At 37.8% G+C, this 26,317-nt stretch overlaps 1 protein-coding gene and 1 long non-coding RNA gene across 5 annotated transcripts in view; one reads left to right on the top strand and one right to left on the bottom strand.

Annotated features, from left to right (window-relative positions):
• LOC124165822 (F-box/LRR-repeat protein 20) overlaps positions 1-23,453 on the top strand; it is a 35,490-nt gene extending 12,037 nt beyond the window's left edge. For both annotated transcript variants that reach the window (XM_046543349.1, XM_046543350.1), the window contains 8 exons: positions 983-1,112; positions 6,065-6,228; positions 7,899-8,056; positions 11,169-11,308; positions 12,243-12,434; positions 14,681-14,782; positions 20,075-20,287; positions 22,094-23,453. In XM_046543349.1, the coding sequence (XP_046399305.1) occupies positions 983-1,112; positions 6,065-6,228; positions 7,899-8,056; positions 11,169-11,308; positions 12,243-12,434; positions 14,681-14,782; positions 20,075-20,287; positions 22,094-22,201 (1,207 nt within the window). In that variant the 3' untranslated portion in view covers positions 22,202-23,453. The remainder of the gene's footprint in view (positions 1-982; positions 1,113-6,064; positions 6,229-7,898; positions 8,057-11,168; positions 11,309-12,242; positions 12,435-14,680; positions 14,783-20,074; positions 20,288-22,093) is intronic.
• Positions 22,898-26,317, bottom strand: part of LOC124165823 — a 7,525-nt gene continuing 4,105 nt past the window's right edge. For all 3 annotated transcript variants that reach the window (XR_006866336.1, XR_006866334.1, XR_006866335.1), the window contains one exon: positions 22,898-23,738. This is a non-coding gene — a long non-coding RNA (uncharacterized LOC124165823). The remainder of the gene's footprint in view (positions 23,739-26,317) is intronic.

The raw sequence follows: 26,317 nt of genomic DNA, 5'->3' as shown, positions 1-26,317 counted from the left end.
CTTTCGTGAATCACACTGTTATTGTTGCCTTTACTCTTTCCATCACTCCTTCTGTCATTTCTGTCAGCATTTTCACTGCTAATTGTTCAAGTTTACCTATGTTGTTCCCACTATTGTCAAATGTGCTGCAATCGTTCTTTATGACCATGCGTTCTGATTGGCTGACATGTAGTTTCAGTGATGGTTTCAGCAATCAAAAAAGTGATGAAGAAACTGATGGGAATCCTTGACACTGGAGCCATGGGGGAAAACAAACGAAGTGTGTGACGATTATTTCATAGTATTCACTGGAGTGATCGCTGGAGTGAGCTCTCAAAAGTGACTAAAAAAATGATCGTGTGATTCAAGCTTCCGCAATCAGCCAGGAGGGGGGTATCAAGGGCTTCAGCCTCTCAGAAGTTTTGTTTTCCATTTTGGTGACTACCCATAATACACATTCTGAGGAGACCACTAGCCCAGGGGCATCTATCCTTCTGACTCTCCCTTTTGCAATAAAGTTACATTTCATGATGCTTGCCAATAAATGGCGATGAATTTTACTGCAAGCATTACCAAAACAAAATCGTCAGATGACTTAATGAAATATGGATATGGTTTTCTGATGCATGTGAATTGACATCAAAACATCAGTGTAAGTAACCTGGATACCCCCGAAGACCCTATCTAAATTTCTGACTGTCTGACATGCATGACATCTTCTGTTCAACTTTAGTTTTTTTACATACTGTGAACCCTCATTTTTCTCCTTTCTTTCTCATTGTTATTTTCTGCTTTCCATTTTAGGAGAGAATGAGTGCTGAAAAGAGCAGTACCAATTCTCACATGCCAACTCATGATTTAAGATGGAGAATAAAATTATATCCAATGTTTTTCTCCCAATACTAAAGATTATGGAGACTCGTGATCATTTTTTCCTTCAAATATTTTCTTATGAACATAGAACTTTATTGGCATCATTCTAATTTAATTATCTTTTTTCCAGGATATTGTCCTATTTAGATGTCATATCATTATGCAGATGTGCTCAGGTATCCAAAGCGTGGAATGTTTTGGCTTTGGATGGCAGCAACTGGCAGAGGATAGACCTCTTTCATTTTCAGAGAGATATAGAGGTTTGTAAATTGTTTTTAGCAAATCAAGAAATACTTTATTGGTTTATGGTCAAAACTTTCATATTTAATACCAGATAATTTTGGTGTGTCGAATGTTACTTGAAAGTTGAATTTAAGTATAACATTCTACTTAAAGAGTGTGCCAGTGCCATGTGGCAAAAGCACAGATGATTATGATCGTTTCTAAATATCCTTGTGACTGGCCCATTTGTGCAAGCTCGGAATGTTTCAGCCTGCATTATGGCTGGAGGTGGGACATGCGACTTTAGGGATGGGGAGAGAGAGAGGGAGAGAGTCAGAAACAAATGACTGTCTCAAAAACCATCTTACCAACTTGGTAACAGAGCTAACTTACGAAATATACACCGTGGAGGCCTGAAAGTAACTGAATATCCCAGTGGCTAAGTTCAGCCTATCACATTTTGGTTGGTTTTCAGGATGTCACGTGCCCTCTGCCTTCACTTGCAAAAAAAAACTTGGGCATGCCTCTCAGCCATAATGAAATGAATTCTAGTAAAAAACTACTTAGGATAAAAAAATCACCTGACCACAAGTGATGGTGCGCTGTCATAGATTTTTTTCATCTAGTTGTATGATTAATGGGTTGAGTGTAAATTTGATATGAGGGGGTTGGAACCTAGGTGAACAAGTAATTATTTTTATAAACATACCTAGTTAGGTACAGAAAGGGGGTTCAGAGGGTCCAGACCCCCCCCCCCCCCCAAAATATAAAAACGCAATTATTTTCCTTCATAAAAGAAAACAAAATATTGAAAAATAATGCATTTACAAAATATTTATTTAACAAATGACTTTTTTTGATAATGAAAAGTGTTAAAATTAGTTCAAAACCCATTACTTAGCACCCTGTTTTTCAAAACTTTTCTCTACTGGTTTTGGACCCCCCCCAAATGAAATCCCTGGCTATGCCACTGCAAGTAGTCTTGCCCTACACATTGCAGTGCCAAAATGTGACATTTTATTTTCCTTGTAAAATTCACCAATATCACATTATTACCAATTTAAAATACTTTAAAAAGTTATTCCGACGAATGCAAGGGGAGTGACGATGCGCACGCCACAATTTTCACAACCATCCTACCCATTCTCTGTCCAGTGCTGTCAACAATAATTGATCCATTTTAGTTTTGCTTTCCATTATTGCCTGACTCACTGTTTTTCTCCCATCATCAACATTAATTGTTACAAGGTATAGGTATTATTTTTTCTTTCATTTTAAATATATTTGGCAGAATGATCTAGCTAGATGATAGTAATAATATCTTTATGATAAGAATTTCTAAATAATTTCAGAAATTGCAAATTGTTTTAAGCACCAAGTAAGCTAACTCCCCTCATAAATGAAGACATTTAGCAGCATACCTGCCTTACTTCAGTCAGGAGTACTACTTACAGCATATTTATTGATCTGTAATTTAAGGACTTAAGTAATATTAAACTGTTATTAACTGTCAAAATTCCAATTTTAACAAAAATAGGACTTATATCTGAGGTAAAAAACAACATTTTTTAGTCAAGGATAAGTCTGAGGGCTGTATTCTTAGTCGACCCTACATATCCGTCCATACATGCGTTTGTCAGTCGACCCTACATAAGGGGTGGGGGGTGATTCTGTCGTCAAGTTCTCTGAGATGACGTAGATGATAGCGCAGCACCAATTTCCTACTCTGGTGGCGTAATGGGAACTAACTACAGTGCAACCTCGATATAACGACACCCCACGGTGCACTAATAAACACTCGCTATAGCGAATTGTCGCTTTACCGGAGGTGGAGCAAATAATAGCCAATATACCTGTTGCGCACAGATATACAGGAACAGGAGTGGTGCTGCGACAGATAAACATCTATCCGATAAACATAAGCATAAATCCAGACGAAAGGCGATGTTTTTTTGCATCACTAAATTTCCTTACTCAAACAACGACTAAGGCCCCGGGTACGATAAGAGCGGCGGGCGGCAAGCGGCGTGTGCGGCGCCGCTCTGATATCGGTCCTCATTTAGTTGCGTGTAAATCCATTGAGGGTGGGTACGATATGTTTGAGCGGCGAGCGACAGTGAGCAGCTCCGCCCAGTGCCGCTCATGGTTCCAAGTCCAGACCGATTTCTTTTCCACTGCTGCTCGCCGCTCAGTAGATTCATCCTTCAGTGTAGTTGAAAATGTCAGCGTAGATACATCAAAGTAGTGAAAAAACAGCCAAACAAAGGAAGACTGAAGTTAGAAAAGGTGAGAAACCTGAGCGGTTAGAAAATTGCCGCTCGTATTTTAGCCACCGCTGCCGCTCACGTGCCGCTCAGGTTGCCGCTCGCCGCTCATATCGTACCCGAGGCCTAACTATTCAAACAATTTATAAGCGCCGCACTGAATAAAAATCATGCAAAGCATTGTTTCATCAATCATTATGCCAATGCACAACCGACGAAGCCATTTTTCTATGCACTTAATTAGTGCATTTATGTGATCATTCTATTATTTTGGTATTTTCCACTGAAAATTCAAAAATTAACTGATAAAACAGCATCGCGGTTATTTAATGCCTCAAATGTTTCCATTGGTGTATGTTTATTGTTTCTGTACGTTAAGCGGCAGTGAAGTGAAATAACGCATTGCATTTGTTTCTACAAGCAAAAACGGTGGAAGGTTGTATAACATTCCTGCCTTGGAAGACCTTTTCTATCAGATAATGTAATATCTTCATCATCTACGGTAAAAAGTTTGCTAAGCTTGAAAAATGATGTGATTAAAATTGCCGTTGTTGAAAAAAAGTTTCTTTTTGAGTGTTACGCTCGCGAAGTATTTGAAATAATACACCGAGTTTACCACGGCACTGCAAACGAGAGTTAGTTGTTCTGTGAGTTCTTCCAGCGGCCACCAGGGGATGCTCGGCTACCCACGTGACAGAAGAGAGTGCCAGTACAACTCCGACCACTGACGCGAATAGCTCACCCTCGTAAATCCGCAACGGAGAATAAATACGTCCATCCGGACAATTCACGCTGAGTATCATTGCATCGTACATCCTACATCATCGCTAAGGCGCACTACCTACCTTTAGAGACATAATTGCAAGAAATACCTCATACTGCAAGGGTTTTGCCGGGGAGTTGGATGTAAAAAAAGTTCCGTTTCATCTATGTTATATGACGCGGGGAATACTTCTAAAGATACTTATGATCGGAGTCCTTTTTTCCACGACTTCGGGTTTACACCGCAGGCATCACCAGCAATTATGAGGGGAGATAACGCTTTGGTGCTTTGCATTGGTATAATCAACCTTCCGCACTCTTAAAATTATCGATTCACTATCTATCCCTGAAATACTCCGCTTTAGGCTTAGGCGTAGCCCCTTTCTCAGAAGTTCCCGTAGATTTGAGTGGGCAAAACCACCCGAACAAAGCTCCTTATAACTCTACATCGTCTGCATTCCTTGGGCGCTTTTGTTTTTTTTTTAATTGTGCAGAGCGAATAGGAAGATAAATTAATTTCGACATTCTCATATTACTCCTTTATTTTTTAGCTTAGACGTGTTTGGTATTTTTTTGGCCATGGTGTCTGCCATCAAATGCTTTCTATTCACGCAACTCACGGATGTGCGGATATGCTGCCGACTGCTTTCTGCCGCCCGAGGAACAAAAGAAGATCAAGCATTCGCGAATGCTAATGCCACAATATTTTTACCAAAATTGCCTACTTATTTATCAAACGACATTTTACCACATAAAATTGAGACTGAGCACTACATTAACTTCATTTCTAACAGATCGCTAGCAATTACAGAGATTAAAGGAGTCTTGATGTAAGTTTTTCCGGCGGTGAAACCCTCGCTATGGCGAGAGCCAACACCAAAAGGGCCTCGTAAAAACGAATTTTTTAACATGCTTATAATAGGGTCAATTGACGGTGCATCGGCTATCTCTCGTAATAGCGGGGGTGTCGCTATAGCCCGTACTCGCTTTAACGAGGTTCCACTGTATGTAACTAAGAAAAGACGTCCGATAATTTTTGGGCTTATTGTTAGGGCAACGGCTCAAGGTAAATAAACAATCGGTGTCGTCCGCCAGGTCGTGTCGGTACCTTAATTATCGCTACAAATACTCTCATATTGAGCCAAAAGTAGATCCTTATTGTTTTTAAATTACTTCAAAAGCGGTCTGTACAAGATAGTAATAAGTACGGAGCAAATATGATCATTGACGTGGGAATTTACGTTGCATCATCAAGGTTCATCATTCGCTTTCACCTTCCGTAGTTGAGTTTATTATGTGGCAAATGGTGGCATGAAAATACGTTTTCTATGGTTATACGTAAACGAAGTATTGGTTTCCCAAAAGTAATTCAAGTGCCAAACGTGAAAATTATTATTACATATCCGTAGAAACAAGGTGCATGTATACCGCTATATCATTCTTATTATGGCAGTCAATTTTATAATTTATTGAACTTGGTGGCTATAAAGTGGCAGTATTATTACATTTCCGCTGTGTTACTGTACATTTCAAAATGGTTTGTGTGAGGTCGTCTCCCTTAATATCCATTGTAGCGCAGATTCTTTAATCGAAGTGATCAGCAGACGATATTTGGCCGCCATGATTTTGTAGGGTGTAGGATTGGTTCGGGTACCCTACATCAAGTATGGCTTGTTAAGTTCCAAAAACGGCCGTATGTAGGGCTTGATGTAGGGCTTGATGTGGCGTATGTAGGGCAAGATCGGTTTATGAAGGGGCTGATGACGTATCCAGGGTCGGTTGACCCTACAGTGTCGACTAAGAATACGGGCCTGAGTCTGTGGTTGGTGACTTCCAGTCCACTAGTATTTTAGCACATGTATGAAGTGTGAAATTATTGCTGTGTTGGTTTACAAAAGCATATTGGCTTTTATTTTATTTGCAATGGTTTTAGATAAAAAATGAACAACTAATTTTTACTTTAGGGGGTGGTGGTTGAAAACATAGCTAGAAGATGTGGTGGATTTCTCAAGAAATTAAGTCTTCGAGGATGTCAATCTGTTGGAGATTCAGCTATGAAGACTTTTGCACAGCAGTGCAACAACATTGAGGATCTTAATTTGAATGGTTGTACCAAAATTACTGACAGGTATATTCATTTTATTCATTTAACTGTTTGGGTGCTAATCAAGCTGCAGTGGAACTTGGATAATTTGAGCATCAAGGGACCAGGTAAAAACTTCAAAGTATCAAAAAATTCAAATTAAAGAAGTCCTTAATAAATAGGTCCAAAACAATAAAATTCATATTTCCAATGAAAGCTCTTTATTAAGTTGACTTTCTTGTAATAAAAATACTTTGATTAATGCCTATTAACAAGATTAAAGTAACCTTGAAACAGAAATATTTATTTCAACAAACTACGAAGTAAAGTATAGTAACGTTTTTACTCTAACCTTAAAATGTCTTCAGCAACATCTGAACTGCTGTGCTCTACAAACTTAACTCATAATCATATATGTTTAGATTAGATGTCATGGCTTTATACACTGCAATAGAATCATAATTATCAAAGAGATTAAAAACATTGAATACGTACTTTATTGACTAACAGAATATTGAAAAATAAACATAAAGCTTGTGGGATGGCAACCATAAAAAAACCTAATGTCTTTCAAAAGAGGATGATATTTTGGCCTGTTTCCTAGAATTAAGTCTGTTTTAAAAGTTTGGCTATTATAAAAGATTCTAACATATTCAAAGAGTTGAAGTACTCTACACTTGCACGCATTTTGTCTGACACAAATCTTTTGAAAATAGCGTTAGTAATGCATATTTTCCGAGGGATTCACAATTATTTTGAGTCGCAGATTATAATTTATACCTCAATTTGACTCACCAAAAATTTAAATTATCCAAAACAAAATTCGAATAATCCACTATTTCTTAGCATTGTTTGATCACAAAATGCTTGGGACCCATAGAAATATTCGAATTAAATAATATTTCAAATTAACCCTTTAACTGCCTCCGGGCTGATATATCGGCCCTAGCTGGTTGAGCGAAAACTGCCAGGGACCGATTTATTGGCCCGACTTATTTGACTTTATTTTTCGTGATTGTGGCCTTTTCAACGGCTGTAAAATTAAGTAAAACCCCATAATATATATTTATGGTTATAAGATATAAATATATCTTAAGTATTGGGAAAAAATATAGATGTATTAAACAAGATTAAGTAGCTGAAAAGTTTTAAAATCTGAAATGTTGCAAATAGCCTTGGTAAATAGCCTTGGAATTCTTCACACATCCCACCCAAAATGGGCTGGCAGTAAAAGGGTTAAAGAAGTTCATATTATCCAGGTTCCACTGTATTATTTTAGTTGGAATTATGTGATGAAACTCACATCCTATTCATGTAGGCAACCACTCCATACTTAAGTTAATGGAGTGTTGCATATGTGGAAGGGGTTATGTTTATTATTGATTTGTTCTCTCAGTCCGGATATTGCAATTTAGTGAAGGCCGTGGATGCAAATGATTAGGTTTATAAAATAATCATTTTCATTCGGCCATACTTACTCAAGAATAAAAAGACACTTTTGGGAATTAAAATTAGTGGAAAATCAGTCTTCCTATTGTTTCTCAAGGTGAGAAAACATTGATTTTTTGTATCAAGATATGGATATTCCTTAAAATGGACAACTTTTATTGTTTTATTTATTTAATTTTAACTAGGTCGAAGAGGTTTTCTGAAATAATTTGGGAGTTCTTAAATGATAACAAAATATTTTCTTCCTCTTGCCTTCCAATTTTCAGTACATGCCACTCACTAAGTAGGTACTGTGGAAAGTTGCAAAGACTAGACTTGGGATCATGTTCATCGATCACAGATCTTTCTCTAGAAGCCCTCTCAGACTCCTGTCCAGCTCTTACACACATCAATATTTCTTGGTGTGACCGCATCCATGAAAATGGTGAGTGATTCTTTTTAATCTATATTTATGTATTGAGGGCAAGTAAAACTTGAAAAATAATCAGGACTTGAAAAAAATTAAATTCCAAGGGTATTAAAGTGAGGTTGTACTGTATTTATTGTGATTTGTCCATAAAAAGTAGCGGACACAAGCAAAGTCATGATCCACAATGTTTTAATTATCAAATGACTTCATTAGGTTGGATTCTTGTTTTATACCTTGTACATGCATCTTTACAACTCTTTTTCTTTACTGAATACAGTAGAATCCTGATTTAAGGTTTTTCAGGGGGGACAAACTTTAAAACACTAAATGCGGAAAAACACTAAATGCGGGCCTGCCATTTTTTTCAGGTTTTAGGGTCTGTAATGATTGAAATGGCTTTTTATGAATAAAAAGTATTATTTTACGTAACTAAAAGGTGCTGCATGCAGCAAAAAATTCATTGATTAAGTGTTTTCAGCCCTATGAAGGTTGGATAATACTTTTCAGGAATCAGCTAAAAAAAATGGGTAGTAAAAATAAGTAATGAGAGGATGACAAAAGGGTAGTTTCCTTCATCAAAGAAAACGAAAAGCATTGATTGCGATTCGTTACCCACCATTAGTGTATTCAAAATATACAAATTATTTCGTTTTAGAAATAGCGGTTCAGACGAATGGCAATGGTCCATTTTTATCCTCATTTGAAAAGGGCCAGATTGGCGCCTATGCGATGCCACTCCACGTGACGTCACAGGGACTTAGTTTCTATACGAGAAGATGGGAGTTATACATCGTCTGAGGTTACCAATGCATGCATGAGGCGTAGAGCTCAGGGAAACATGTCTTAATAATCACTTATTAAAACTGGCTAAGGTCGGAAAGTTTTCTTCATTTGATAAGGTATTAATAATCCTTATTTAAGACAAGCGCTACCAGCCAGCAGGGTACTCAGCTACCCGCTAGCAGCCTGCGTCATATCAGCGCTAAGCCTCGCCTCAAGGTCACCTCACAGGGGTGCAGCGGGAATCAGAAATAAGTCTCACGGAGAGATTTCCCGGCATTCATACTTACGCGTCGCGTTTTCGCGCGCTTGAAAATTTTCACTTTTCATTTAATCGCGAAAAATAGATATCGTCATTTAAAAATCTAAATGCGTGAAATACGTACTCCAGGTGTAATAATCTTTCGATTTAGGCAATAAAAAAATAGGTAATAGGAAACCACCCTATTGTTTTAAAGAAATATTTTAAGAAAATTTTAATATGCATCAACTGAAAAGCATTCCCACACGGAATATTATTATGGACATTAGTGATTCCATTTTTACGTACATTTCAGTGGTCTCGATGAAATTTTAAATTTTTTTCTGTAAAAGTGACATGTAGGTGACTATAGCATTTCTAATATAATAAGAAAAGGTGTAAGTAGGTACTCGAAAAATCGTCATTGCATCTATAAAGATGAGTGAAATAAAGGGACAGCAGAAGATCGCTAATCCCGAAATCTAAACTACCGAATATCTAGTAAAAGGGAGATTTTCTGGAATTATACCAACTTAGCGTTTTCTGTTGCCTCGGCGAAACGAGGGATTTATGAGCCTTTAAAAAGCCTCCCATGCGCACATTTTGGATTTCGAGGTCATCCAAAAAAGGAGAATCTTATTTCTAGTATGCGTACAAGTCGATGGTGATTCAACTCAATGATGGCACCAGATTCGTTGTCATATCCGCGGCCTCATGCAGGTCGAATGGAACCAGGAGAAGTTGTTTACGCGGCGCGCTGATCACCTTGACTCCAACTCACCTTGTTTCTCTGCAGCTTTTAATGAAATTTGGTTGGACCTGGAATACCGATTAGCTAAACTTTAAGTTAAGTGAAAAGGTTTAATCTTCCACAAAACTGGATTTCATCAGAAAAATTGTCAGTGCCTCTGGAGTTTGGCAATTTCGTCAGGGTTATGATGTCGAAGTCAACCACCAAGGGATACCTGCCGGATTTTCGTATTTTTCCGCGCTCATCTATTCTACCGTGAGTATGCGGTGATTTTTTTCCAGTATGAGCGATTTATTTTGAGTCATGGACCGTGATAGTTCGTCAAAACTCCGATTGTCATTCTCTTTTGACATTAATTAGCACCAGATAGATATTTTTGAATCGACATCGATATCAATCAGCCGCATGTCGGTAAATTGGCTTCGGGATATGTAAATTACGATGTAAAATCATGTTGTTCCGCATGGAAAGAATGCTCTAACTCACGGTCATGACAGGGGAAACGCTTCCTCTGCTCTTTCGCTGTTCCTCCGTGGAAACTGACCTTGGAATGGATTACAGAAAGAATCTTCTAGTGAACTGCGCAATTGATATTGGGCCTCCTCTTTTGAAAAGAGAAAGTAGCCGAATGGAAAAATATTGGGCTAATAATGGACTGCCCGTAGGGAGTAGAGTTGAAAGGGGCATAAGCCATCAATTGAAAACATTAGGTACGAGAAAACATTATTGTAGCGGCCCTCGGAGGATAACTCGAGTTGAATAACGATCGTGTCATCAGTCGTCACGTATCATCGAAGTCAAGTTCAAGAAGTGAAGGATAAGATAGTTCGAGGTTATTAAAGGATGACTTTGCTCCATTAGATCGGATCTGATACAAAAAGTGCCTGGTCTTTGGATCAGAAGGGGAGCGAAACATTACGAGAAGACAAATCACTCAGCTTGCGAGTTGAAGGTCGCAGCGCTGCGCTCGCGGAAGAAAGCAGTTGAAGAAGCGTTCCCCGGTAGATTCTATTGACTCTTCTTGTTGATGAGCATAAATTCGAAGATTTGGATGAACCGTCATGAAAAAACGTTAAATCGAGCAAAAAAATCTTGAGCGGGACAATTTTTTACGACCATAAATGCGGAAAAACGCAAAATGCGGAAACACTAAATACGGATAATTTTTACATTGTCCTAATAGGGAATGAATCGGGACCCAAAAAAATAAACGCTAAATGCGGAAAAACGTTAAATGCGAAGACGTTAAATCCGGATCCGACTGTACTTCTTTTGGTAATTTATTCATTTATTATAGTTGTGAGGTAATTTCTTTACCCTGCTGGGAGTACTAAATTTTTTAATGGTTTTTATAGGGGTTGAAGCTCTTGCACGAGGATGTCCCAAACTTCGATCTTTTACCTCAAAAGGATGCTTACAGGTTACAAACAAGGCTGTTGCTAGCTTAGCTCGATATTGTCCCAACCTGGAAGTGGTTAACTTACATGGCTGTGCAGTAAGTTATATTTAAGTACTCCTTTGTTTTTTAAAATTAACATTTGAATAAATAAATAAGGAAGTCTTTCTTTCAAATAGAATTAATATATCTAAGAAATTCTTTCACATAGAATAAATATGCCTAATCTCATGTAATAGGAAGCAATATGTTTGCTACCTAATCACCCACTCTAGTTCACTTATGACCATTCCGTTGATGATATATTGACATATATTCTATGTAGTACTTACCTAGGATCAACAAAGTTTCTCTACAAATGTAGTGATGCCACATTCGCTATCATTGAAATATTTCACCTGCTCTTGTGACTTATAAATCCGAAGTCTTGTTGCAATGACAGAGCTTATACTCTGTGATGTGCGTGAATGTTTATGCAATCTAGATAATTGACTTACTATATCTCATATAATAGAAAACAATGTTTGCTACCAAAGCAACTGCTGTATCTCAGTTATGATCTTTCCACGGTGGGTTTTCAGTAACTTTTTTTATGTAGCAGTTTAACATAGTAACCCATGTGTTTGTTTACTTTTCCCTAAAAGTTTGAGTTCTTAGAGTGCTTTTTAAATTTTATTTTAACGAATTCTTCCTCAGTGGTGGATGTCAGGGATCTTGATTAATAGCAGATGACATTAATGTGCTCCAATTTTGATTTTTATGGAGATGGCCTAGGAATAACATACAGCAGTAGAGGAAATAAAAATTTGTGCACGAAGCATATGTGACACCACTCCATTAGTCTGAAAACTTTTTTGACCCATAGCATATAGTTTCTACATGAGGTTTTTAAATTTCTTATATTCTCCCAATTTTACCTCATTTTTCTTTTAAAAAGAACATATATTCATTTTCATTGAACAGCATGTAATTTGTTTTTAAGAAAGTGATTTTATTTGTGCATTTTATTAATTTAATTTGAATCAAATTTCAGAACATAGTAGATGAAGGAATGCAAGCATTAGCGGAGAACTGTCCTAAGCTTCGCTATTTATGCCTCATTGGGTGCTCTAATCTCACAGACTCAACCCTTTTGGCTTTGGCACACTATTGCCATAATTTAACCACACTGGAAGTCGCAGGGTGCTCTCAATTCACTGATGTTGGATTCCAAGCTCTTGCAAGGGTAAGTGTATGCTTTTTTTATTGCATATCAAAAAATTTATTTCTCCAATTAGTGGCTGCTGTCATAAATTTACAACATCATTATCACTTATCTTTTTTGGTGGCTTGAAACTGGCTAAACATCTAGGCTTTGAGAGGATTCCAGGGGGCTATTACAAAGGTGGGCAGTTGGTCTCTGCCAGGCAGAGCTTCCATTCGGCCAATAGTAATAGAGACCACCTGTTGCTATTAAAACTTCTCGTTACGGAGATTCAGAGCTCTAGTTTCATATTCCATAGATTTACTCAGATATTTATGTTGCAAATAACTCAAAAAATGAGCTCTTTCTAGACTGTGTCATTGGATATTTTGTTTTAAAAACACCAGCTCAACTAAACTGTGTAAGCAATCATCTGCCATGATGGAAACTTTAGCCAGCAAAGTCTCCAAGCCTGCCTGCTGGGCCGTTGTGTCTCATTGACCTACTCGCAATGGTATGATACCGTCCGGTGGTCACTTGTAATGGCTTTTGGGTCGTGAGAGCATTCTGGACCGTGCAGCACCATCGGTGGAGTTTTACTGCATGTGGCGAGAAGTTTTTAATAGGTCTCTGGTCTTCATAGTCGAGGGGGGATTAATCGACAGTGCTGTTAGATATATTTTCATGCATCTCAAGCCAGTGGCATACATTAATGATAACTTAAAATAAAAAAAAAATGAATATAAAAAATTTTTATGAGAGGAAATAGCAAAAGCATGTGATGAATTGGAGTTATGCATTGAGGAAAAGGATGCTCAAGGGACATTTTTACCCTTTTATTTTTCTACTTTCGAATGGAACATTTTTTCTCCCTGTACAGTGTGTCCTTGTTCTACGTCACCCCGCTTAATGTCATTTCGCGATAATGTCACGAAAATTTTGAGACTGTCATTCGTTTATCGCACCTTCGAGAATCGAGAAAAAAAACACGAAGCGGCGGGCGTTTCAGGTTGTTCGTTTTGTGGGCGGTAATACAGTCAGTCTAAACAAAGTGTAAAACGGTGTGTTTATTGTTAATTGCGATTACGGTTTTAGCAAATTTTCTGCAAAATGAATTCTTAGGTAGGTGCGCAAGGTTTTACTTGACATAATGGTTTTCAGGAACCTAAAAAGTGATTTCAAGGAATTTTTCCGTGTAGAACTCTGAGTTTTTGTCGTCACTTTTTTCGCCGTGTTCACAATAATTTTGGTTCCTGTAACTGCGACGATGTTTCAGCGATGATGATGCCCAGGCGACCACCATAGCGAAGCCGAAAAATGAATGCGGGAAGATACAAAAATGGAGAAGGATTTACGTCAGTGCTGCTATTGTCGTCGATGAAGACAGGAACTCGTATTTATGCCATAGCTTGGCATTCCCATCGTAAAAAATGCCCCAGATATAATACGCTAAAATTTTTTCGCGTGGGAATTGTGAGGTTTAGGAGCCGATATTCACTTTTTACATTGTTTCTTGTGGGATATTATGTTTCGATTAAGTTCATTTCGTTTATCGTCACATTTTTCAGGAACGGTAAGTGACGTTAAACGAGGACTCACTGTACCAGGATTTTAGTAATATGCGAACAAAAAGGCTCTATCTGTTTGTATATTTAATGGTAACTGTTACTTTAAATCAGTCAATTGTCAATCATTGTTTGTATTTGGTTTGACCTTCATCAACAGAGCCCAAACTCAAGTTATCTTGAGCTTGTAGGTTGGAAAACTTGAAGTGCACATCTTTTAATTCCAGATTTCAGGAATCCTATAAATCTATTAATGTTTTTGGTAATTTTATTATTAATAATTTGTTAATTAACATTAATTAATTAATAGATGTTAATAAATGTAAAACTAGATGTTAATTAATTAATCAATGATTAATTAATTAACATCTGGTTAAAAAAAAAACTTACTTCTCCATATAATCATACTTGTGAAAATGGACCCATATGTGCAACCATAGAAGTCTCCTTTTCCTAAGAATGTGGGTTTTGTTTTGATTAATATTCTTGCCTTATATCTTGTTTGTGATGTGAAAATTTTATTTTCTTCAAAGGAATGTGGGTTTTGCACTGCAAACCTTTTAAGCTGCTGTAGTCCCCTAAAGTGTAGTTTTGTTCACTAATTTTCCTCTAGTGGTATTTGTACTTGACTCAAAGCCAGATCTGCTGAAAAAAAATTTGTCTGGTGTTATAATTGGGAATTTTTAAGTCTTTTAATTGTTATCCATGTCTTAATTTCTACAGAATTGCCATCTACTGGAGAAGATGGATCTAGAAGAATGTGTCCTCATTACAGATGCCACCCTCTTTCACTTAGCAATAGGCTGTCCACACTTAGAGAAGTTGGTAAGTCTTTTCTGAATAATTTTTCTTCTGCCATAAATTCTTGATGATTGCAAATGCAGTTTTTTCTCAATAATGGGCAATTTTGTTTTTATACTCCTGGGAAAGGTTGTATTATCAGGATATCATGCCTCACTAGTCTTGGTGATGGTGTAGTTAAAGGCCTTGGGCCATATTCATAGTTTCCTCGGTAAGCTACTATTGGCTAAGTTGCGTTCTAAGTAGTAGCATTCTAGCACAATGGTATTCATACATCATTACTAAGGGCTACTAAGGTTAGTATGCTACTATGTTCGTAGTCAGTTCTTAAAACACCTCCTGCCTTGACTAAGGGAGCTACTAAATATGATGGACCGTTGTGGATGATCAAACTTCGGTTCTTTTTGTGTACTCATATAGATTTCTTATGCATTTGTACCAAAATGGCACGCGAAAATCCTATCTTCAAGTAAGGCAGGCAATGTATGTAGTGTAATTGTTGACAGGAATTGTAAGTTTTGTATAGCTGCAAGGAAACTACTATGTGCTATGAGCTTTCATTGTGCCTCTAGTGTAAGGCCCGTATTCTTAGTCAACCTTACATATCCATCCTTGCATAACAAGAGGCCCCTACATGCGTTTCTCAGTCGACCCTACATAAGTGGTGGGGGTAATTCCGTCGTCAAGTTCTCAGAAATGACGTAGATGATGGCACAGCATCAGTTTTCCAATCCGGTTGCATAATGTAACCTAACTATGAAACTAAGAAAAGACATCCGATAATTTTTGGGCGTATTGTTAGGGCAGCGGCTCAAGGTAAATAAACAATTGGTGTTGTCTGCCAGGTCATTAATTATGGGTACAAAAAATCTCATATCTATAGAATTATATTGTCTTTAAATTACTTCAAAAGCAGTCTGTACAAGATAGTGAAAAGTACAGAGCAAATATGATCATTGATGTGAGAAATTACGTTTCATCATCAAGGTTCATCATTCGCTTTTACCTTCCGTAGTTAACTTTATGATGTGGCAAATAGCAGCAAGAAAATATGTTTTATATGAAATATGATTTAATGCTTTCCCGGCGAATAATGTGGGTAAACTTTTCTCGGGATTCCCGCCGGGTTAATGTTTTTATATCGGCCAACGTTTCAAGTACCGTCTCGGCACTCATCTCATATTCAGCCCTGAAGATGAGTGCCGAGACGGTACTTGAAACGTTGGCCGATATAAAAACATTAACCCGGTGGGAATCCCGAGAAAAGTTTACCCACATGTTTTATATGGTTGTACGTAAACGATATTGGTTTCTCAAAAGCATGTCAAGTGCCAAGCATGAAAAATATTAGTACGGTACACTCCCGATTATCTGGGCTAGTGATGGGGAGAGACGGCACGAATAATCGGAAAACAAGGATAACCCAAACTTTCTCATAAATGTCTTGTAATGTTCATAATCTGCATAAAACAAACAATATATTATTATACATGCAGTTATTCTGTTATTTTAGATTGCTTCCTGGACTCATTGAGAGCATTCTTCGCCAGTTTGCTATCTTTTTAGCGGCAATAACATGGTTGTAATCATATTATTTATGCACTTTGTAAGGCATGGCTTTGAAAACCACACATCCGTGGCTGTGTGATCATGGCTACAGGAAAGTGGTTTTTTTACACGAAACCACTGCTCGACGTCGGAAACTACACTGTTGGGCACCACGCTACATAGTCCTGTCTCACTCAAGTTGCCGGGTTGCAACTGCTGCAGGACGTGTATCCGTGATCAAGGACCGCGGTCGCGTACTGCGAGCGATGAAAAACAGGAACACGGTGCTACTGTGAATGCAGCTAGCGCTTCATCTACATCTACATAATACCCTGCGAGCCACCTCTACGGTGTTTGGCAGGGGGTGATCAATCACCAGCATGCAGCATGCATTTGGACTCCCACATGCACACCACACCGTCCAAAAAACGTATACTAACAAACTATACTACTATATGCTGTTAGAAATAATAATTGAATTAAGAAACATGCATTAATTTTTACACAGGTTAGCTTGATCGCTTCCGTTTTAGAAAGGGGATTCTAACGCAAATAATAAGCCCGGTGTATCCTAGAATTCATGCCACAATTCCAATGATTTTTGTCCGATTCTGTTAAAAAGATCGCGGAAAAAATTGAGCAAGAGTGAGAATCATGCACGGATAATCCGCAATCCGAATAAACAGCAGCCGGATAATCGGGAGTCTGCTGTATATATCCACAGAAACAAGGTGATGTATACCAGTGTATTGTACTTATCGTATAAGCGCGTGTAAGAGAGGCACCCCTATTTTGAGTGTTGAAGCTAAAGGAAAAAAATCTGTGGCATTTTTTTAATCCTATTGCACGGTGTTACAGACATATGCCTGGACTTTTGACAGTTATCAAAATTTCCTCTTTCAATACTAAAAATTTACACGGCATTTTTTCAGCTAAATTTACACAATATGTATGTTGCTCAGAGATATGTAGGCATTCACTTTGGATAGATCGGATACCTCGGATCCAAATATCCACGGATAAGACTCTGCACCTTATACTCTGGATCCAAATTTGTCGAAGACATTGAATCTAAATCCGAAATTTTAAATCAATGCTTTTGTGAATGCAATGTTAAGAGGAGTAGAAAGAGTTCCGATCCTCTCCTCACATACGCTGTTGCTCTACGTTGCTTGTCCTACTCAGGAATAATTTTGTTTAAAAGCTCTCGTTGGAGTAATGCAGTAGACTGCAGCCGAGGAAAATTTTAAGGCAAAACACGACAGGCACAAAACAAACATTGAACAATAATTGGCCAAAAGATTGAACAATAATCGGGGTAATCTCAGCGCTGTAGGATAATAACCACGTCGTAGATTTCACTGAACCACACTTGGCCCTCCATCAGCCAATGCCTCTGCCATATTTTTTCCTTTCCGAGGCCCCACAGACCATAAATCACTTGCCTCAAAGGAAAATATCAAGTTACACAAGAACAATGGGAAAGTGTTTCATCCTTACCCCATCTCATCAACAGACCTTTTTCGGTCTACCAGGTTCAATTCTCCCAGTTTCTGGAGGCCAAATGCTAGGTGAGTCATCTAATGAGTTCGAAGATATCTCGATAGCTTTCAGCAATTGTATGACACGCACGAGGTTCTAAAAAGAATAAGACCTAACGCGACGTATATCTGACAGCATTTAAGTTTTTTAAGCTGTAATTGACACAAAGATTTATAGTTAAAACAAGGCTACTAGTATTAAACATAGTCCAAACAGCACAATTTCGGAAGAAACAAGCGCATTCAAACAAGACAAGACGGACTGGAAACTTCAGGCAACGCAAACTGCGTATATCACATTGCTGCACCTTCGCCCCATTGCTTTGAAGGTAACTACGTCACATGCAAGATTGGATGTTGTCTTCCCTTGCTCCTTCGCTCGTAGCTTGAAAGACGGAGGGAGTGTGCTCCTTCCCCTCGACCTCTCTTTCAGCGCTCTTCACTTATAAGCATTTCCGATTTCTTATATCCACCATTTAGTCCAACAATGTAAACACTTTTCGAATTTTTTATACCACAGGTTTTGACACCAATATAATAAAATCAGATCCTCAGCGTAATGGAAATTACTCAGCAAAATAAATGTTGACCATTAACCAGGTATTGTCCTTCAAAACTACGCGTTTCTTTACGTTTGATATGCGATTACTATTTGCAGTATAAATGCTGCAGGATGCCCACTCATGGTGGTAAATTTAGCGTGCCCTCCGGACATTTTATGTTATTTTATATTACTTTCCGAAATCATTAAGAGCTTTCTTTTCGCTACTGTGATCTTTTTAGTGGTGATAACATGATTATATGTACTCCTATTCTTACCGCTCCGTGTATTACCTGGTTTCCGAAAACCACGCATCCATGGCTGCAAGATCACGAATTCAGAAACATGGTTTGTACGAATACTTCAAAATCACTTCGCAATGTCGGAAATGACACTGTCAGGCACCACGCCGCGTCTCTCACAAGTTACCCACGACGCAGCTGCTGTGGGACGTGCACCCGTGATCTCTGAGCACGATCGCGATGCTTGAAAAATAGGAACACAAAACTCCCGTAATGGCTACAGGTGTGCAATCACCCCATCGCCCAGCAGTGGTTATGGGAAACCAGGGCTTTTGGCAAACTGTCAACGCAAGCAAGTGCAAGGCTATGACTCATGATATCTCTACTTCTACTTCCCCCATTGCCCTCACTTCTACTCATCCGCTTCCACTATACCCTTCCTCTCCAGTTTGACCTTGACTAGTCACGGCATAAACATGCCCGAGTGCGACAAAATCTCTGGCTCCCTTGGGCTGTATTCTACTGCATGCGAATCCACGGCAATTGAGCTTTCGTTCCAAGTTCAAAGGATGGCAGCAAACGTTATGCAGTTTGTTGTCGTTGTATTAAATCTTTTTATGTGCGGAAGTTGTGATTTATATTAATATAATCGGTATTGTATAACTTGTTATTATTGCTTATATAATGTGTATGGTAGTAATACTCTGCATACAGAAGCAAAGGAAACATTATTACAACATGGAAATATAGTTGTGATGGATATTGTTGTTGTTGGAATGAATTACTTATGAATTTTTCGTGCTGCAGAAGAGTCTTATGCAATATTGCCAAGTATAGCCTAACAAGTTGAACACAAATCGCTACTGAGTATCAGCTGCTGAGCTGGCTAGTAGTGTAGTTCTTAGTAGCTCACTTAATAGAATCCATGAATACCATATCCTTAGTAGGCGACTTTAAGGTCCTAGTAGCTGACTGAGTTAGTCACCCCACTAGCGTGTTTTAGTGGAAATATGTGAATATGGCTGCTAGTTTTCTAATAAAGGGTCATGGGTTCTAGTCCCTTATGGGCCAGAGTATGAGTGCAAGTAACTCTTAAGTGATATCCCTTAGATACCTGGAAACCAGCCATTGGGTTTTCTGGATCTTACATAAACCACGAACATTGTCTGGAAAGCAAAAAATAATAAATAAAAAATTCTCCAATCACAATCAATTTCTAAATTATTGTTTAATGGCTGTGAAGAGTTTAGGCTAGAGAAAAATGCATCTCTAAATACAAAACTCAGTGCCATTATGAATTATATCAATAGCAATGCTATCTAGTGTCTAATTGCAAAAGAAAAAAAGCCTCCTGACTAGGATTAAATTTTCCTGTTTGCAAATATTAACAACTGCTGATCCTATGGATTACAATCTCTGTTAAAATGGTATTTTTTTGTTTTAGAGTTTATCACATTGTGAATTAATAACGGATGAAGGACTTCGTCATCTTGGCACATCAGCTTGCGCTTCAGAGTCACTTTCTGTGCTTGAACTTGATAATTGTCCATTGGTGACAGATGCATCCCTAGAGCACCTCGTCACTTGTCATGCTTTGCAACGTATTGAGCTCTATGACTGCCAACTTATAACCCGTGCTGGAATAAGGAGGTTACGAGTAAGTAAAATGTACTTATGAATAAAACTATGTACCTTTAATGTAGATAATTTATATCGATTGTGTTAACCCGTTAACGCCTAGCTCTACCAAATGGTACCAGCTGGTACTGCAGTGCTTAACGTAACTTTTTTGTCATTTATCGTAATTTTTTAGGGTTTTTGAGTCTTTAAATTAATAAGGAAATTTTCAATAAAATTTTTGCGAAAATTTTGCTATTTTAAAGCTGTAATTAACGCATTTAGAGCTGTTTTGAAAATTGAGGCTTTTGAGAAAATTGAGATATTATCAACTAGCCCAAAAAAACGGAATTTTTAGAGCAAGCATTTCGATTTTCTTTACTTACGCCTCATGTACTGTTAACACAAAAGTTTTAGTATGTAATTATGATTTTTATAACATTTTATACCATATCAAGTATTGTTATTTGATGTGAGCTTATTATTTGGGATGTTATGATGCAAAAAATGTTGGTGGTACCATATTGTACTGCTAGGCGTAAATATTATTGGTAAAAGAATAAATTTTGCACCTTATGACTCAGAATTTCATTGACATTTAGATACATGATTGCCACAAAAATCGCAGAAACTTTTTAATTCAGGCGTTACCGGGTTAATGCAGTATGAAGTGTACAGTCATGCACAATATTTTTGAGTCTGAAAATAATTTTGGTTGTCTGAATTACCTATGTCATCTTTACATGCCTGCCCAGAGATGAAAGGTCACTTTGTGGAAAAAATTAACACAAATGCAAATTTAGCTCTTGATGAAAAATAAGCATGCTATTAAAAAAATAACTTGTATTAATATGCATGATATTAATTTGTAAGCATACATTCCAGCAGCTGCTAAGTTGTCTGAATGTGTTCATAGTTGTTGGTCGATTGTGGCCTTAAAGAGAGTGAGTTCTTAAGCGCAGCCACACTCCCCTAGCTAGAGACTTGAGTGTTTACTTTCGATTGAACCACCAGTCGAGCTAGAAAGGCCCAATTTTGGACTCTAGCAATACATATCCTACCACCCAATTTAATTACCACGTTAGGAGAGCGGTTTGATTATTAAATGAGTCATTCATTGCTTGAAGTAGCAGTGATGACACGTTGGAAATGGACTGTTCCTTTAAATGTGTCGTTTCTAGTGTACCACTGGCAGTCTTGTACTTCCTGTTGTCCATCACTATAACAGTGTCCTTATTTAATACTACTGTGATTCCATCCCAATTTTGGAAATACATAATTACCCCCAGGATGGCTACAGAACCCACACCTCACCCCTGAAATGCAGCAATGCTCAGCACATTCAACCACTATTTTCATCTTTTTGCTATTCCTCTGGAGCTTTTCCCAGACAACTTGAGGACTTCAGGTCCAGATTTTAGTTAACCTGTCTTCCCCAACAGTTACAAGCCATTAAAAGGTGTCCACATCGTTTACTCACATGAGCAAGGGGACCATATAGAAGAGGCCACAGTTAGCCCCCATTAAAGCTGAGTTAGTGGTCTCTGGGAGAATTCTCTATTGTAGTATTTGCACTTGTGAGCATTAAGCAGTTTGAGAAGATGCATCAATACCTCTTGTACAGTCCTATTTTGTCTTTTACAATCTAACTTCTACTTCTGATTTTATTGTATATATTATCTTGACATTTTCAGGATATATAGACCTTTTGCTTTTTTATGCTGTACTGGTGCTACTTTTATGAGCCACCGTCCTTCATTTCACAGTGTTAGTAGGTGTAAAGTCTATTTAAGTATTTACTTGAAATAATTGGCACTTATATCAGATTTTTTCATTTGCTTTTCAGAATCATCTACCCAACATCAAAGTCCATGCATATTTTGCTCCTGTCACACCCCCACCTTCAGCTGGTGGAAGTCGCCAGAGATACTGTAGATGTTGCATCATTTTGTGAAGTGCAAAAAATTGCTCGTTGAGACATTCATTTCTGGGTTATGCTCTTGCATTTTCCCTCTGTGGGTGGCATTCGCAGTGACTTGTTCCCCATTTTTCACTGTCACTTTTATTATGAAACCTGTGAAGTTTTGAGCGTGATTGTTGTCCGAACCTTCTAGAAGAATTTTTTTTGTGAAGGAATCAATGCTTATATTGAGGAAGTTGTTATATTGGTGAAGTGAAGAAAGAACTGGTGTGTTCCCGGTGGCACTTTTTGGCCTAGAGAATCAGTATTCTGAGCTCTTTAAGGAAAGTTTGACATTCATAGTTTTAATGTTGTGACGAATCTCAGTTTATTGACTGTTATAACTGCATATGCAATGGTCTATTTAATAATGTTACTCTCTCAAAGGGGAAACTAAAGCAAGACTGACTTTTATTCAATTGACCAACCAAAAATGGTAAATTCTCTTTCGGCTTGTTTAGTGAGGTCACGGTAAGCAATGAAACCAAACTGTTTTGCCTCTCAATAATACAGTGAAACTGATTAAGTCCGTAAGGGTGAGCAAGTGATAACGTGACATGTATCACAGAGAAGTGAGATTCCTGAATATGTTGTGTGTATATAAAATATATGTAAATACAAGTACATAATGTTATGCATTTTATTGTGAATGATGATTTGGACTTTCTTGAAATAAAACCTCATTCGTGGTAGATTTTTCTGTAATTTTTTGAAACATGCATTTATTTTTTCTCACAACTGACATGACATACAAAATCTTGACTAATGACTCTATGAAGCTGGCACAGTTTTACAAAACTCAGTTCCACCACTCTCTCAAAAAGAAAATATTTCGTTGCTCGATTAAACTTTCACTCACTAAATAAAATATTTTGTTTACCCTAAGATTTCAGGGGTCATAGGTTATTAATAATGAAATTATCAAGCAATACATTAGATTTCTAAAAGCTTGTGCTATACACTGGATAACATTGAAAATAATGAATCACAGCTTACAATCATTCTTAGAACACATTTTACTTGTCACCCCTGCTTGACAATTCCATCATCATAACAAATAATTACTTCATTTCAGTGCAGTATTTGATAAGAGAATGTTTTCCATATATTACTATTGAGGTGCATTTGTCAGAACCAAAGAATAGGGGATACATAAGACTAGGACCTGTAAGACTAAAAGAAATTTAAAATCATTTTCCTGGCAGTATTATAAGTGTTTAACTGAGCTGAGATGCATTTTCTGAATTGTTAATACAAAAAAACAAAGGTTTGTGGAGAACCTAACATTCTCATAATGAAGACAATTCTACAAATAGTACGTTAGTGTCCATTCACATTATCATGGAGCATATGTTAAAATCATGGCTGGTTTGTTGTGCAGTTACGGATGACTGCGTATCCAATGTGATGGTGGTGCCTTGGATGACAAAAGCTGCTTTAGGCTGAATGAGGATAATGCTATCCCAAAACCAGCCAGAAGGAAGGCAGATGGAAGGACGAGGCGATCAAGCTGCCGGCCTCCACCAACGCCCTATAAGGAATAGAAATGCAAAATCCATCATGTCACGTCCATGAAGTCAAAAAGCTACAAAAGACTTCAATAATATCTGTAAACATTTCGATTCATTTTTATCTCCTGAAAATAAATTAACCCTAAAATTAACTTCAGCCTTAAAATCTTGAACAAAAACACAGAATTGAATTTCTTTTGTGGTTACTTTACCTCAATCTAATGACAGCATACACTTGCAAATATAGTCAACATTTACTGTTTTTTTCTATTGCATTTTGCAGTTTAACTTTTGAGTTGTAATTACTGGCTATTATTTCAAAACAGATTCAAAGGATTCGAATCACAAACTAAAGAGTAGAGTTCCGATAGGGTTAAGTGGACAGACTGGATATGGGAGCCTATTACGAACGGCTCACCACATGCGGTGAGACTCCGCCTGCGGTGTCATACCGCCCGGAGGCGCGTTCACTGCCCCCGAGCGATTACGAGTGGCCGCCGGTCAGTGTCACACCACGGCTTAGGGGTTGGTATGATACCACTGCCAGCTACCCCGGTAGTGAGATACCGACCCCTAATGGCGGACAATTGTGTACCTTTTTCGGGTCGAGCTGGCGTTTTCAAAACTAATTATCCGACGATAGACTCGGAAGCTATCATATTTTGTGTTATTTATTATATTAATGTCTGAGTAAGCGAATAGAATATAAAACTGGAGCCGACTGGAGCAGTTGAACAAATAATTTATAATACCTTTATAACATCATTGTAGCAGTCTGAGCCACGGCCATAGGAGATGGATACGTTGATTGTGAGTTGACCCTCATTCATTTATTTAATTAGAACAATTTGGATGTTTTTTAATGTCCGGTATGCTTTTATATGCAAAAACTTCTTCCATTTCTTCATAGGTACGGGAAAATTTGTCGTTAAGGACTGCCTGTGCTTGTATTGTATGGTGAATACAGCTGTTGCTCGCTGCTTGGAGATTTCTACGAACATCTTTTGTGGCAAAATATTATTTTTTCAACGTGACAACTTCTTGTATTGTAGGGTGAATACTACTTTTGCTCGCTGCTTGGAGATTTCTACGAACATCTTCTGTGAAAAAATAGTGTTATTCTCAACGTTATAACTGCTTGAATTGTGAGGTGAATGTAACTTTTGCTCGCTGCTTGGAGATTTCTACGAACATCTTTTGTTTCAAAAGTGTTATTTTCAACGTGACAACTACCGTTAATCACAGTGCCAGTGGTTGTAATGCACAAAGTTTGACGAGGTTGACTTAATATCTGCCAAGAGCTGTAATTATCAGTGTTCCATTGTGATTGGTTTGTAAACAGTGGTATTACGCTATCGAGAAGTGTTTGATGGTAATGTAAAAATTGTCAGTGGCGTTTTTACCTTCATCATTCACCGCAGAGATTACATTTCACGACCAAGCTATCAAGTTCAAAGCTATGTGTGAAATTTGTTTATACTAGTATATCAATCGTACCAAGGAATTGTAGTGAGAAAAGTCACCTGTGCCATTTGCGTGGGATAATGTGAGGCTTAAAATCAGTGATTAAATAGTTGTTTTCATCATAGCGAGCTCTTGATTGTAATGTTTATGTGATGAATATAAGAATGGTGGTGACTTCCAGTTTTTGATGATCGTATTTGCCTATTTATCATTATTTATAATGGTGTGAGCTTGTGTCGATTGTGGATTTTACCTGAAATATTGAAATAAGTTGTAGCCTGTGTGTGTGGTTGCCGCGGAACCGATTCATGATCTCACATGTTTATTGTGGGCAGACTGTTTTGCTGTGGTTGTGTGCCCGTGAATAAACCAAAAAAATGGTGACTCTATCTCGTTATATTGAAATAAAATTTCCTTATAACGAGAAGCGCATATCTTGTGTTTTTTAATTCTCCTATGCTTTTCATAGATAACAGCCAAAAAGTTATTTTTCATTATTTTTAAAAGTGCCTTTCTTGTTCTCTGAATTTGCATTAGGTTTCCAAACCTTGTTACTCACACAAAAGGAATGTAGAGCAACAGATGTTTTGTCATTTCACAGATGTTGAGTGTCAAATTGTCTGTGATTAAGGCTCTCCAGCTAAGTATTCGTGGTGGATTTTCATACATTTTTTAAGAATGGGCATTTCGGTCAAAGCTCTGATGGAATTGGTGGTTCACCATGCCCGGTGGCCCTTAAACTACTTCTATCGTAATTTTTCAATGGTCTACCATGCAATTTGTCACTACCTGCGTCTGCTCATACGTGATTTTTTGATGATTTCTTCCGCAAGTCACTGCTAATTATTGTTTTATTCAACTTTTTATCATATACGTAAGAATGAAGGATCAAAATTCGTTCTTTTGTTAAACTCTTAGGTGAATTAACGAAGGACACATCCTTATTAATCCATAAATACCACTATTGTTTTTATCGACTGCCAACAACTCTTGCCGAAATATTCGTCTGCTAGAAACAGTTGCCGCAGAGTTGGAACACCGCAAGCCCTTGCCATTGGCTACACCATTTTCGGGTTGAAAGAGCTCAGAATTTTTCATACAAACCTCTCCGACCCCCAGAGAAGGTCTCTCCGCC

This window comes from Ischnura elegans, chromosome 9, assembly GCF_921293095.1.
Source record: "Ischnura elegans chromosome 9, ioIscEleg1.1, whole genome shotgun sequence".
NCBI lineage: Eukaryota > Metazoa > Arthropoda > Insecta > Odonata > Coenagrionidae > Ischnura > Ischnura elegans.
This window is presented reverse-complemented; position numbering and strand designations above follow the sequence as displayed.